Source organism: Passer montanus, unplaced genomic scaffold (assembly GCF_014805655.1).
Source record: "Passer montanus isolate IOZ18808 unplaced genomic scaffold, ASM1480565v1 scaffold79, whole genome shotgun sequence".
In the NCBI taxonomy this organism is placed as follows: domain Eukaryota; kingdom Metazoa; phylum Chordata; class Aves; order Passeriformes; family Passeridae; genus Passer; species Passer montanus.
In genome coordinates, this window is record NW_024373145.1 from 1,975,834 (window position 1) to 1,989,842 (window position 14,009).

General features: G+C 38.8%; 1 protein-coding gene across 1 annotated transcript in view; it reads left to right on the forward strand.

The window, feature by feature from the left end:
• The window catches only part of ROS1 (ROS proto-oncogene 1, receptor tyrosine kinase), a 70,233-nt gene that overhangs the window by 12,067 nt on the left and 44,157 nt on the right, over nucleotides 1-14,009 (forward strand). The window contains exons 10-18 of the mRNA XM_039731552.1: nucleotides 1,290-1,412; nucleotides 2,363-2,547; nucleotides 3,640-3,737; nucleotides 4,263-4,774; nucleotides 5,378-5,590; nucleotides 6,446-6,556; nucleotides 7,046-7,227; nucleotides 8,191-8,382; nucleotides 13,012-13,112. Coding sequence (XP_039587486.1) covers nucleotides 1,290-1,412; nucleotides 2,363-2,547; nucleotides 3,640-3,737; nucleotides 4,263-4,774; nucleotides 5,378-5,590; nucleotides 6,446-6,556; nucleotides 7,046-7,227; nucleotides 8,191-8,382; nucleotides 13,012-13,112 — 1,717 coding nt within the window. The remainder of the gene's footprint in view (nucleotides 1-1,289; nucleotides 1,413-2,362; nucleotides 2,548-3,639; nucleotides 3,738-4,262; nucleotides 4,775-5,377; nucleotides 5,591-6,445; nucleotides 6,557-7,045; nucleotides 7,228-8,190; nucleotides 8,383-13,011; nucleotides 13,113-14,009) is intronic.

A 14,009-nucleotide genomic window follows, 5' to 3' on the forward strand; every position in this document is an offset into this window, starting at 1 on the left:
CCCTATAGCCTCCCAAAATCCCCACCTTATGGGGGTGGGGAACACGAACAGGAACTGCCCTTCGTCGTGTATCATGTCCAGAAATGGTGCTGCTGCATCAGGCACTGAGCTGTGTGGATCTGAGCCCTGAGAAGGGTCGGGGAAAGAATCTGATTGCTGCTGTAGATTGAGAGGAACGTTACTTGAAAAGAGATAAAGAGGTAATATTGGCCTCTTGTACTTTGCTCTGAAGGCATCATTATTGAAATTACTCACAGTGCATCATGTGAGAAATTCGCAGCAGCTCAACCTATGCAGATTATCTGGGAATAAATTAAGACAGCATTTGATCACAGTTTTGTGATATCCATATGAGGAAATGATATCTGATTGCAGACAGCTGCTTAAGCTGAAGAGGAGAAAAAAAAGGGAAGGATTGTTTGCTGATGGAAATTAGCCAAAATCATACTTGAAATAATACACCATCTTTAAAAAGGAAGGTAACAATCAATTCAGCAGGGTGTGTGCTAGATTTCCAAGGATCTGAGATTCAGAAAAAAGGCAAGCAATCTTTCCCAGGGCTATGTATAGCCCAGACAGAAGGTACAGATTTACTGAATTGGTTTTTATGTAAATTACTTGGACCTTTATAAGCATGAAATCAGTTTTTGTGACCAAAACTATCCTTATTGATTTCAAATTCTGTGACTTTATTAGGAAAAAAAAAAATTAGTAAGTTTATCACCTTTGAAACAGATAATATTATCCCACTATCATCTTTATCTGTAATAGGTACTTGTTTGTTGAATAAATCACTAATCATTACAATATAACACCTGAAATAAACATACTCACCTTGCTTCTCTCCAGCTCTATGGGATAATATTTTAGTTTGACTGGGGTTTTCAAAGAAATCCAGAGGGGTTAAATATCCTATTTCTGTTGGGTCTTGAAGTCACATTGATGTCTTAGTGCCTTCATTTCCTCGGCTCAGTAAGGCTTCATTTGCTCCAGTTTACTTTTCCTCACTAGGGAACTGACTATTGTTGCAGGAATGATGGTGTGAAATTCACATGGCTTGTTCTCACCCTGTGTAAGGAGCCAGAATCAACTGTAATGGTGAATAACTCCATATACTTTCAGCACTCAAAGAGTTTAAGTTTTGGTCTGTCACTGCTAATGTAAGAATGTATTCATACCTACAGACATACATACGTTTGGGCACACGTGCACATGCATGTCTGTTAATGATGTGTCTGAGTTAACGACGTGCTGTGGTCATCTAAAATCTGACTTTCTTTGTTTGCTAGTTAAGGAAAAAGCAGCATGGCTCTTCCTATCCAGAAAAGAGTCTTTAAGGAAGAGATACACAGGACATTTCCTCGAAGCTGCTCAGTGCCTGCCAAATGGTGCTATACAACACAACATCACAGGTAAAATTGGACTGGGCTCTCTCTTTTTCTGTCAAGTGTCACTAAGACCTCTTTATACCAAGGACAGAATGCACCTCACATAGCTTGAGACAGTGTCTAGTCTCCCTTTATAGTCAATCAGAAGAAATAGGAACTTTCAGGACATGATTTGATGTATTTGAAGTGACAGGCATTAGGAAGCGATAAATGGTTTTCCCCAGTGTAACTGTTTCTTCACTGTATCTAGGCAGCTGGTTCATTTTTTACATTGTAGGTATCTAAATTGAGGTAAGATTAATCCACGTTTCTCTGCGATTAATTTCTACTTTTTCTCAATGTGAATATGGGGAAATGAAGCGGTTTCAAACCTCTGAATAAAATAATACCAAGTGCTAAAAGATAGTGCTAGTGTGTTAGCATACTAAAGAAATGAGGCATTTAGCAGCCAAAGTCACCAGATAACCGTGTTATCTCAAATTACTCACCTTCCAATGTTTCTTATCTGCACTGGTCTTTGGTGACAGCATGGAAATCTGAGTTTATCTACTAAATTTTTCAGAGCCGCAAAGGCTCCAGAGAAAGAATGTTGCCCCTGGCTAAATAGGCTTTGCTAGTGCAGAGGTGGCACAGATTATCTCAAACTTGAATTCTAGAGTGAATGGTGCTTTGTGAGGAGATGCCAGCTGCATCTGTTTGACCTGTAGAGGGGCAATCAGTGTCGGTTTGCATATTACATGTCTTCTCTTTGATTACCTTTCTGAAGGGCAATTCTCTATAATAATGTCTCTTACATAGCAAATGGGAATGTTTCCTTATTATCTGAAAAACTAAAAGTGAGAAGAAAAAACCAGTTAACTTTTCTCTGATGATGATGATGATGGGTTGCAGACTGAAAAATACATATTTTTAAGGCAAGGAAAAATGGAAACCTTTCTTACATTATCTGTGTGCACATATCTTTCTGTTTTTAGGTATTTCTGTGAATATTTATCAGCAAGTTGTCTATTTTTCTGAGGGGAATTCTATCTGGGTGAAAGGAGTTGCAAATATGTCTGATGTATCTGACCTAATGCTCTTTTATGCTGGCTGGGGGAATATTGTGTCCATCTCAGTAGACTGGCTTTACCAGAGGATATATTTTGTCATGAATGAAAAGGTAATGCTCTAGTGCTTAATTAATTTCTTGCTTAATTTGAACCATTGCATGCTTAATTTTACATGAGAAAAATATGATTTATGTATTGATATGTATGCAAAAATATAATTATAGAAATATATTTTAATATAACATTAACATATTTAGTAATTTAGAAAAGAAGAAAGGCTTGACTATCAGGTCATATTTAAAATAAACACCCTATGTGGAACTCTGGCTCCTTGCCTCATTTTATTCCTTAGGATATAAGTGTTTTGGTTTTAATTTGTTTTTGAGACTGACTTCACACCATCCTCATACCTAGTATTGGCACACTGTTTCTCTTGGTTACCCATCTACCCTGTTCATTTCCTACTCTGCCTCAGGAAGGTGGTCAGATAAATAGATAGTGATTTTAGTGTCTGTCATAACTGACAAAATATGTTAAGTGTTTCATACAATAGCAACAGCTCTGATTACAGCTGCTTCAGTTTGAAGTGAAAATGGAGATTAACCCTGCACTGGATTTCCTACTCATAAAACATCAGTTACACTAATGGTCAGGCTTTGCATGAAGCCATGTAATCCTCTAATGTACAAAGGACTAGAAACCTACCCATAATGGTTATCGAGGATTTTTATTCTTTTTAATCCTCTTGCCACATTTGATCTTTTGCTTACTGTACAGGGGTACAGGGAACAGGAAAAGCAGTAGTGATGAAAAGATACAAATGAGCCGTAGATGAACAGACCAATGGCAGAGATGTCTGAATTCCTAAGTATTGCTTCCAGAACCAGAAATACACTTCCCTTCCCTGCCAGATAATTTTCAGAGTACAGTTTGCCTATGCCCTCCAAATTGAGTATAGGCAGTTGGATATACAATTTCCCCTCCACCTTAGAGGTATGACAGACAGCTTCAGGGTAAGCTGTTGTAGCTTTGTGCACAAGGGTTACACTTGGCTGGCTGAACACTCAGGAGCCCAGAAAGACCTGGGACTGTGAGAGAGGTGTTTCACTCTCTCCATGCCCTGAAGGAATCTCAGGTCAGCTTGTCTGCTCATTAGCAAACACCCTATGAATGCATCACCCGTTTTTCTTCTCATTCCCCAGATACATGTGTGCCACTTAGAGAACTGCACGGTAGCTGAAGACATCACTCCTCTTTATGTGACATCCCCTAGGAAGATTATAGCTGATCCCTATAATGGGTAAGTGAACTCCTGTGAGCATTTGGTGCCAAAGGTGCTGTAAAGCTCCTCTCTAATTTCCTCCACTTCATTAGTCATCTAGGTTCCTGTTTCAAGCAGTTAAGTTAACAAAACAAAAGTGCAACAAATAAGCTACAAAACAATTGGAACAAGAGACATGCCATGCAGTACTATTTCATGCATTTTCTTCTTTAGAGTGTTAGCAGAAGAGATAAAGCTTTTCCAATAAGAAATTTGAGTTTCAGAAATTTCATGCTTTTATGAATTTGAAGCTCTATGAATTTTAAATGTTCATGCTTAACATTTAAAGTATCATAGAAGAATATTCTCCAATAATGTGCTATGCAAATTCCCAGAAGGTAAAAACTGATGTGTCTACTTCCCCAGCATATATATATACTAATAGTGCCAAAAGCATTTTTCTATTGTGCATAAAGACAGGCAGATGTCTTAGCTGCTAAAATATTTGTGGCTCAACACACTTCTTGCACTGTGTTTATTTGGGCTTATTTTTTCTATGGCCAGTTATATCTTCTGTCTCCTGGAGGATGGCATATACAGAGCAAACCTTCCTCTCTTTCCTGGCACTGCCTCTGCAGCTTCACTGGTGGTGAGATCCAGTGCTCTGAGAACCTTCACGATTGACTTCCAATCTAAGAGACTCATTTTCTTCAACAAAACAGAACAGGCCTTTGTGTCAGGTTTTCTTGATGGTTCAGAGTTTCACACACTGAGATCACACGTGCCATTTAATGACATGGAGAGCTTCATTTATAAGGACAACACATTTACAGTCACAGATGGCTCGGCAGTTTTCCATGAGGAGGTCTCTCCAGTGGGAAGTTCTAGCTTCAATGAGTACATTGTAGACTGCAATTTGGTGTACCCAGAGTATTTTGGCATTGGCAACTTGGTTTTCTATGGGCCATCAACTCAGCCTTTTCCTTTACCAACTGCTCCTCACTTTGTCATGGCTCTATTTGGATTGGACCGAGCTGTGATCAGCTGGAGACCACCTGAACACACCATTGGAACCAGTAAGTTCAGCCAATTATCCCTGAAGGTCCACTTATTTTCTTTCTAGAGAAGTAACTTTATGGTTTCCCTTTTTTTGATTTGGGCTTTAGTGACTTCAAGAGCAGATCCTGATGGAAGTTATAGAATCTGCTTCAAAAATGTAGCCCCCAATTTGTCAGTAAAAGAGCTAAATTGTCTAAATTAACACAAGTTTGTGTTGGCAACTCATATGCCCCCTGCAAGAATTTTAAACAGAGCTTGATCTTAAGTATGTTTTGGAGTAGCAGTAATGCTGGGTACTGGTATCACATGGGAAATGCATGGCAGAGATGCAATGACTTTTGATCAGTTATTGTGCTATGGTTTCTGCCCTCTGTGCATGTGTCTTTGAACACCAGAAAATCACTTGGGCAGGGAAAATTTTTGTTCTAATTTCATTCTTCATGGGTGATTGAAGCATGGGGCTAGAGGGCAAAAGTGTAAATTTTTAATGTATCCCTCTCCTAATTCCACTGATATTGGCATTTTTGAAAGGAGTCTCCAATATACATCTTTCTCACAGGATGTGTATCACCAGTTACAACCATTTATACTGTACTAACATGATTATTTGCTTCACACAGGTTTATCTGCTTGGCAGAACTGGACCTATGATGTGAAAGTGTCACCTCAGCACCCATTTGAGGAGGAATGGGTTGTCTCAAATGTTAGTAACACAAATCTTACAGTGAAGGAGCTGGCCAGCTTCACAGCATACGAGGTGTCAGTCAGAGCTGTGTCTCCTGCTGGTGCAGGGCCATGGTCAGAGTCATTTAGAGGTACAACTTTAGAAGAAGGTGAGAATTGCTTTGTCACACGGGAAAAATGAAGAACAAAATGTGTATAAACCTTTCCACCTAGTGAGGCACACACTTTGGGCAAAGACTGCAAAATAAGGGGCACAAAAAGGTATTTCTTAGAAATATTAAAGAACACAGGATAAATAAATTTGCTTTTATTTAAAGTAGTAAGATTTTCAAACTGGAATAATGATATGACATATTAAATATGCATTAACATTGGTACTTACCTATATTTTTCTAATGCAAATACTCCATCAAAAATATTATTTGATATGGTAAAAGAGGTGTTATCCCTTTTCATTGCTCTGTAAAGAACTTTCTGTGATGAAATGGTTTGTGCAATGCCCTGAGGGTTAATGACAATTCATGGAAAAGTGCAGCTCACCAAGTGCTGAAAATCCTTGGTTTGAGCATAGATAATCAGGGGAAATAGAGATGTGTGAAATGTCTGATATTTCCATGTCTTTGGAATGTTTTTTGAAACCTCATTCAACCAAATTAACCTAAGTCTGAGGGGAAAATAGCTTCCAGTTTAAGGTGCTGGACTGGCTTAGGGGTGACTTCTACCTGGCATTGGAAAGGACAGGTACCAACCCAGAGTGTTTTTTCAGCATCTAACAGGATTCCAAATTGCCTTATTGTTCTGGATCTGAAGCTGCCCTGAATCTCTGAATTTCTCAAATTATGATACTTTCATGCATTTCTTCTTTGTCCTTTTTTGCTTAGGACAGGGACAGTTTTAAAGATGCTTTTGTAACCTTCCAGGAACAGGAACTGCTGCTATTGAAATACAAATGTTAACATAAATTGCTTGTTGGTGTGCACAACTGCAGTTTTCTTCCTTTGTAGCTGAAGAAGAACCATATATACTGGCTGTGGGCCCTGAGGGTCTCTGGAAGCAGCGATTGGACAGCTACAGGCAAGGAGAACTCCTCTATCCTCATATAAGAAATGTTTCAGGTACATACTAAACAAATTGTATGCTGCTGCTACAGGCTTTTTGGCATTTGTTAGCTCTCCATAAATTTCACCAAAAGCACTGAAAGACCAGAGTTCTCTAGACTTGAATGTTGTGCAGTGCAATACAGCAGCTTCACTGAGCCAACACTTTGGGTTCCTCACCTTTCTTCTATTTTACGAGTCAAATTAATCCTTAGTGAAACCATTCTGACATCAGAGCTAAAATCAACCCTCTGAACTAAATAGGTTTGTCTCCAGCATCCCAATATATGTTATACATTTATAATAATCAGGGTTATATATGTACAATACACGTACATTATTTCCTACAACGAAGCATCTACCTTCATATTAGCTGAGCCTAATTGTGCATTTGTACTGATTTTTAAAAAGATGAAGTGCCTGACTGCTTTTTATTCTTTAAAACAATGTTTTGGTTTTTTTTTATTTACTTGTTTGTGTAATGATTAACATCTTTCTTTCTTCAAGACCTCGACTGGTATAATAACACTCTTTATTGGATTAATTCCATGGGGGAAGTTCAGACCTGGACATTGAACAAAAGAAAGGCTACCAATGAGGACACTTATGTATCTGACGTCAGAAATGCAAGGATGTTGGCCTTTGATTGGTTGGGTCAATGCTTGTATTGGGCTGGCAAAGCAAATACAGTAGGTATAGCTGCATTTCTTAAAAGAAAAAAATCCCTTAAGTCAACAATAAGGACTGTAAGGCAGTATTTGGGAAAATAATCCCTACTTCTTGCAACCTGAGATACTTTTGGACCTTTGCTATTATAGTGTAGAACAAGGAGGCCTTTCTTTACTTAAGTGATTTTCCACAGTTATACAAAAGTTTGGGTAAAATATTCACTAACATTCCCTAATGCAGGGTACTGAATTCACCAGGTGCAAAACAGGCAAATCAAACATGTTACCAACAGCTTTGTTGGATTCAACACTGTGAAAATAAATGAAGATAGTGAAAATGGAGGCTGCCCTATTGGTCTCAGCCAGGAAGTAGATGGACTTTATTTTAATCAAATTTGGCACTATTTGTTTACACAGAGATTTTCAAGGTTGACCTCTGCTCTGTGATATTTTGTAGATCATTGCAGTTAAAAAATAATTACAATTGCACTTTGTACACTCTCATATCAGGAACACTGACATGTGAATTATTTAAAAGGTATCTGACTTCAAAATTGTAGTGCTAATTTATGCAGTGCTGTCAAATTATGCCTTTCATTTCTTGTAAGTGCAAAGTCAGAAGCTGTTTTAAAAACTGGAGCTAGGAGGCCAGATTTCACACTGCCTTGCACCCTCATTTACACTTGTGAATAGTGAATATGAAGTGGGTGAGAAGTTCTGTCAGACAGAAGGCTGCCAAAAGTGGGAAAGCAAGGGGAAAAAGCTATTTCAGCTTTTTTCTTTTGTTACTTTCTGGCAAAAATGAACTAATAATTTTGCATTATTCTTCATCCTTTTACTTTGAATGCAAAAAGTTTAGGCTTTGAAAGCTGAAGGCTTGCACAGTCTTTTGATAAACAGCTGTGGAAAAGTCACTGATGTACACTCAGCTGATCACAGCTGATGATTTAGATGTGATGCTAAAGTAAATTCTTTTGTCCCTAGATCTACAGAAAATCACTGTGGGGAGGCCATATAGATGTTGTAGCTCATGTTGTGTTCCCAGTGAAGGATCTAGTTGTGGATTCAGTAAATGGCTATTTGTACTGGGCCACGATGTATTCAGTGGAGAGCACAAGATTGAATGGAGAGGAGTACCTCATGTTACAAGAGCAGCTACAGTTTTCTGGTAAACAGGTGATGGATTTTTTACTTTTCTTTCTTTCTGTGAGAGATGGGGTGGAAGGGTGGTGTGTGTTTTAATATTTAGATCTCTTGAATATAGTCAGTGTTCATTAGCTGTCAAATTGTGGTTGTAATGCTGCTCCTTCCCACATGTGAAAGGTTCTTTTTTTCCAAATATTTTAAGTCTGATGGTCACTTCTGACTTTCACATCAAAATATGGATCCAGAGCTTCACAGCATCCTGCCTCTTTCATGATGACCCCCAACTTACAGGACCCGACAGGGCCAGTTTTGAGGTTTAGCACTTGCCAAGGTTGCATTTGAGGTTGCAGAAGTGCTGTTACAGAAACAGGTTTTACCTGTGGTGATGAGAGAGGGGGAATGACATCTGCTGTGATGACCCCCAGCTTACAGGACCTGACAAGACAGTTTTGAGGTTTAGCACTTGCCAGGGTTGCATTTGAGGTTGCAGAAGTGCTGTTACAGAAACAGCATCTGTTACAGAATGGCATCTGCCCCTGCTGCAGCCTGGCACAACTTACTGCTGCTGGTTTTACCTGTGGTGATGAGAGAGGGGGAATGGCATCTGCCCCTGCTGCAGCCTGGCACAGCTTACTGCTGCTGCTGCTACAACAGTGCTGGCAAAGATGCCACATCTGCCCCCAGCAGTCTCATCCTGCCTGATCCTGTCCTCATGTGGTGGCAGGAGCAGCAAGTTCAACACCCTCAGGATTGTCAAGGCTCTCCTTCCTTCCCCATCCTGTCTTTATCCCTTGCCCAAGTCAGACACAGGCCTGGTCCCAGCTTGGCCACTCTTGCTGTGCCCCAGGCTCACAAGGAGCTCCAGAGGGCTGTGAAGAGGCTGGTGCTGAGCAGAGCAGCTCCTCAGAGAGAAGCTTCTTGCAAGAGTGGGTAAAGACACTGGGCAGCACAGGGGAAAAAAAGGGACAGAACATTGTTGTTTAGCTGTATTAGGGTGGAGAAGGGGTCCCAGGCAGAAGAAGAAAGAAGAGGGAAAACAGACATGCTAGTTCCACCAATAGCTCACCGAAGATCCTGTAGTATATGTGGAATCTCATTAGCTCCCTTTTCTTACCTGGAGACATTTTGTTATGCTGTGATGCCTGCACAGACAACCTCTGTATTTCTGCTGACCTCTCTGCTGCCATTCTTGTACATTCACTCCTCTCTGATGTCCTATCAAGTCTCTTATAAACTTGGTTCTCTGCTGGCTCCTTGTAGATCATTGTGATCTTCTCCAAACCCATCCTGCCTCTGCCACCACGTGAGATTTGACCTCATTCTTGGTAGGTGGAATTTGGTGTTGCCTACACAATGGAAGAACTCTGAGACTGAGTATTCTCCTCATAAAAAGATCTGTCTTTTCATATTTCAAACATATACCTCCCTACCTCCCTCCAAAACACAGCCTTTGTTTTTATTCCACCTGTCACAAAAATTGTAGTCCTATTTTACCTGAAGCCAGGTTGTCCATTAAAGACCCTTTCCAGTTTTAGAGATCTATCTCTCTTAGTTAGCTTTTTATCATTCCCCAGAACATTTAACTTTCCTTTCCCTAAAGAAAAGAATTTGGTGTTTCTGTGATTATAAAAAAAAGCCAGGCCTAGTTTAGTCCATGAAAGGGAACTAATATTCTGACAGGCCAGCTAATCTCACAGGTGTTTCACTTCCATGAGGGCTTGGGAAGAAGGAAGGCAGGTTCTGGTGTGCCACCTGCTATACTTGTAATGCTGCATACAGAGAAACTGCAAAACTTTTGTACATGAGAGAAAGGTCTGTGCTGTAAAGGACCAATCTATCTTCCCTGTCTCTCTGTGGAAGCTGGCTGGTGTGGACTGTCTCCATGGAAAGACATATGTTGTCCAGGCTCCGCAGCACACTTGGACTTAGCGCATATCCTCTGGATGATCTATGGCAAAGAACTGACAAGTTCCAGTTGATTCTAAGTGGCAAACCTCAACTTCCTTGCCCTTTTCTTTTGATTCTCTACTTGCTTCTCTGGATCGCCTTATGCTAACCTCAATTTTCTTGTTCTTGCTTTCAGGAACCTTGCCAACAGTAGGACTGCTTGTCTGGTCCTGTCATTTTTTTTTTCTGCACCTTTCTCTATGTCAGTGATACCAGCCTTCAACCATTCACTTATTCACACCTCCTACAAACAAACATCTCCTCTCCTGCTTCTCTGCTGCCCTAATCTGTGCACTGACTTCTGAACTCAGCCTCCTGCTGTGATGCACACAGGCAAAAAGCCAAGTAGAAATGTCTAGATTGAGAAGTGACCAGTTGTAGCTGACAGGTGTTTCTTTATTAAAATAAAACTCAGAATAAAACTATCAGGAAAAAAAAGGACAGCACAACTTTCTGTAATGGTGGAATTGTTGAGCTGGTTGTTATTGTCTCAATATCAAGAAGCAAATATATTTTTGCACAGGTACCGTTATGTATCTTCCTTGCACAATGAAGTCCTTTACCTGAAAAGAACATGTCTTACCTCAGTATAAAGCACATATGTAATAGTTAATTGCTGTTATCCAACAGTTAAAGTATGTTCTCTGTGTAAGTGGTTCTTACTGGTATTCACCATATGTTTTTCTAATAAAGAATTGCTGTTCAGCTGGATCTTCAGCAGTTTGTAGCTGTACTTCCTTTTAGCTTGAAATCTGATTGCTAGGAATAGGAATAGAAGAACCTACTGTAAAAATGGCAGGTTTCCTAAACAAATACAGAGCTTTGAAAGTCTAATTTCTTTGGCAGGAACCAAATCCTTCTATGGCAATTATTTTATTTTCTGATCAGTTGTTTAGCTCAGCTGGTGTGTATTGGCAGAGCTTGATTGATTTGAGCAGAGCTCCTCTGATTTATTCCAATTTAGGATCTGGCATAGAATTTCCAAAGCTCTTAGTAAGTTGTTTACACTATACAGTGTGACTAGAACAAAAGTATTTTTATAAGGGAGCAGCAAAGTGCATTATATGGAAGTGGGGCCAGGACCCTTTTGGTGTGATTTCAATATTTTTAGTCAAAGGGTATTTCAAATAGCTAAGTTTATCCTGCATCTCATGATGCTCAGTTACAGTGCACCATCACAAATACATGTCGTGCCCAGAAACTAGTACCTTTCATAAGCTGGGAAGCGCTTGCCTGTTTTTGAAGCATCACAGAAGGGTGGTGTTAAACTGCTGCCTAACTCCTGAAAATGAATAGTACAAACATTTATTTGCCTTTTAATAATGATGATACAGGGGGTCAGGATAAAGAACATGGACACATCTATAGGAAAATGTAATAGCTGCAGAAAAAAGAAATGGGGCAAGGAAGAAGGACTCAAATGTTCAAAAAAGCAACATAAATTCAGGAAGATGTCATTTAGTGTGGAGCATGGGAGGGAGAATAGGTAAATGGGATAAAATATAGCATGGCTGACTAAATATACACTTGGGCACATACACGCTGTGAGATATTTTTAACAGGACAACCTACAGGAGCAATCATTCAAACCTTGATTTTCTGACATACAATGTCAACAGAAATATGTCAAGAATGTGATTACATAAGGAGCAACAGACAACTAAGTGATATAGCATTTGCTTTCCTGTCATCATCTTCTGCAGTTTATTAATGAAGAGTTAGGGAAAAAAAAGGCTGTTCCACTTACATACATAATGGAAATTTAATCTTATAAGAGAATAGTTATGACTAGTGTTTGCATGAGAAGTTTGAGAGCTGCTGGAAAACATGTTCAGAGAGGCCCCAAACAACTTGTTAGCTGTGCTAATGATATAAAATAGACTAAACTTGATAACATTTAGCAGACTAACTTATGGAAGCAAATTCTTTTTTTATTCACAGAACAGATTATTAAATATCTGATTTTATTGCTATTGCATATGGTATTGAATCTGTTGTTTACTGCAGAAACAAGAAAACTCTATTTTGAATATTAAAACCTATTAAAAAGAAAGAGCAAATCTTTCACCTCCCTTAAAGGAAGATGAAACATTGAAGTAATGAACAGGAAGATTGTTTAATTTCCTCCCCCACTTTATTTAATAATAAATTATTTACAAAAATTTAAATATTCAAATTTCCTGCTTAATCAAATAAATGAATTAAAATTTTGCATCTATTTTCCATAAGTAATGCAATATTTTAACTGTTTATTTATAAAATCAAAGCTGGAAAACAAGGACAAAAGACCTGAAATGCTTTTTTCAAAAGGTGATTCTGACTTTCAGACTGGATATCACCCACCTGTTTCAGACAAAGAATGTTGAAATACCAGAGGTATTTTGAAGATTTTGATAGGTAGTTCCACTAAGCACTTGATATGCTATTGCCATCATATCTGAGGTACTCAGATACTCCAGGGATGAACTCTGTGACAGATGTTTAAAAAATGCTATCTAGAAAACCATCAGCTGCTATGAATAGATGTCCACCAAGGACCTGATTATTTTCTAGTCCTATCTCTTTTTGTTTTAGAATAAAAATTCATGGTAGTAATTCTATTTTTGCCAATAAAAAGGTACTCATGTTGTCTAGACAACTGTTATGCCTAAGGGCTCTTATCTCAGAAGTGAAGATGTGTTCAAATTGCTATTTGGACTGTTTTTTTCTTAGGTGGTTGGTATAACTTTGGATCTCACCTATGGTTTTCTTTACTGGCTTGTGCGAGACAGTCTATATTTAAACCTGTACAGAGCTTCTCTCTGCAAAGAAGGGTAAGTAAACATATAGCAAACATATTATCTAGTTTTTGTCATACACTTTAAGAAAAAAAATGTTGTCCAGTGCTGGGCTCACTATTTACTAATTTAACAATAAACAAAAAGAAGAGCTAATGATCACAGCTAGCTGATGGCAAACTACATATTGTGGTGGTTGGTAACACAGTTTTACAGTGAGAGAAACAAGGTATGGAGCCTTGGTGACCTGAACTGAGGTCATGATCATCAATTTTTAGACTTAGCTTTAGGAAATAATTGCTGCTTATTGTCTGTTTTATCTTGGCATTTACAACACTTGACAGTTTCCAAGTGCCTGCAGCTCTGTAACTGGCTCATCTTTCATGAATCTCAGGACTTGAACTGACACCACTTTCTCACCTGAGCAAACAGTACTCAGCAGGCTTTCCTCTTGATCCTCCTGAACGTGAAATGGCTGCATAACTCCAGAAAGACAAAGTTTAATAAGACAAAACATAGCGAACAATGTTATGGGTTAGCTTGATTATACACTAAAGCCTTGAGAAAAATGATGTTTTTTCTCTAAATGCAAAGTGTATAATGCATAGTAGTTTGTGAAACTATGTTTTTGCTCACTTCCATGTGGAGAATGTGATTATATTATTTTTTTTTTCAAGCATCAGATTAAACTGCTTAAACTTAATTGAACAGCATCTGTATTTACATGTGCCCATAATATTGCAGGCTGGGTTTGTGTGGAATCAGATGAATTTTCTAGACTGGCTTTAGACTTGCTATGATTAATAGTGAACAATTAAAGAATCAAAATATATTGATTAGTTTTAGCTGGAGCTCCATTATGAACCAATTGGCAGCCATAAATCATTGTCCCTGGCATGCCAGAATACAGAGATTAGAAATGATCCATCCTAA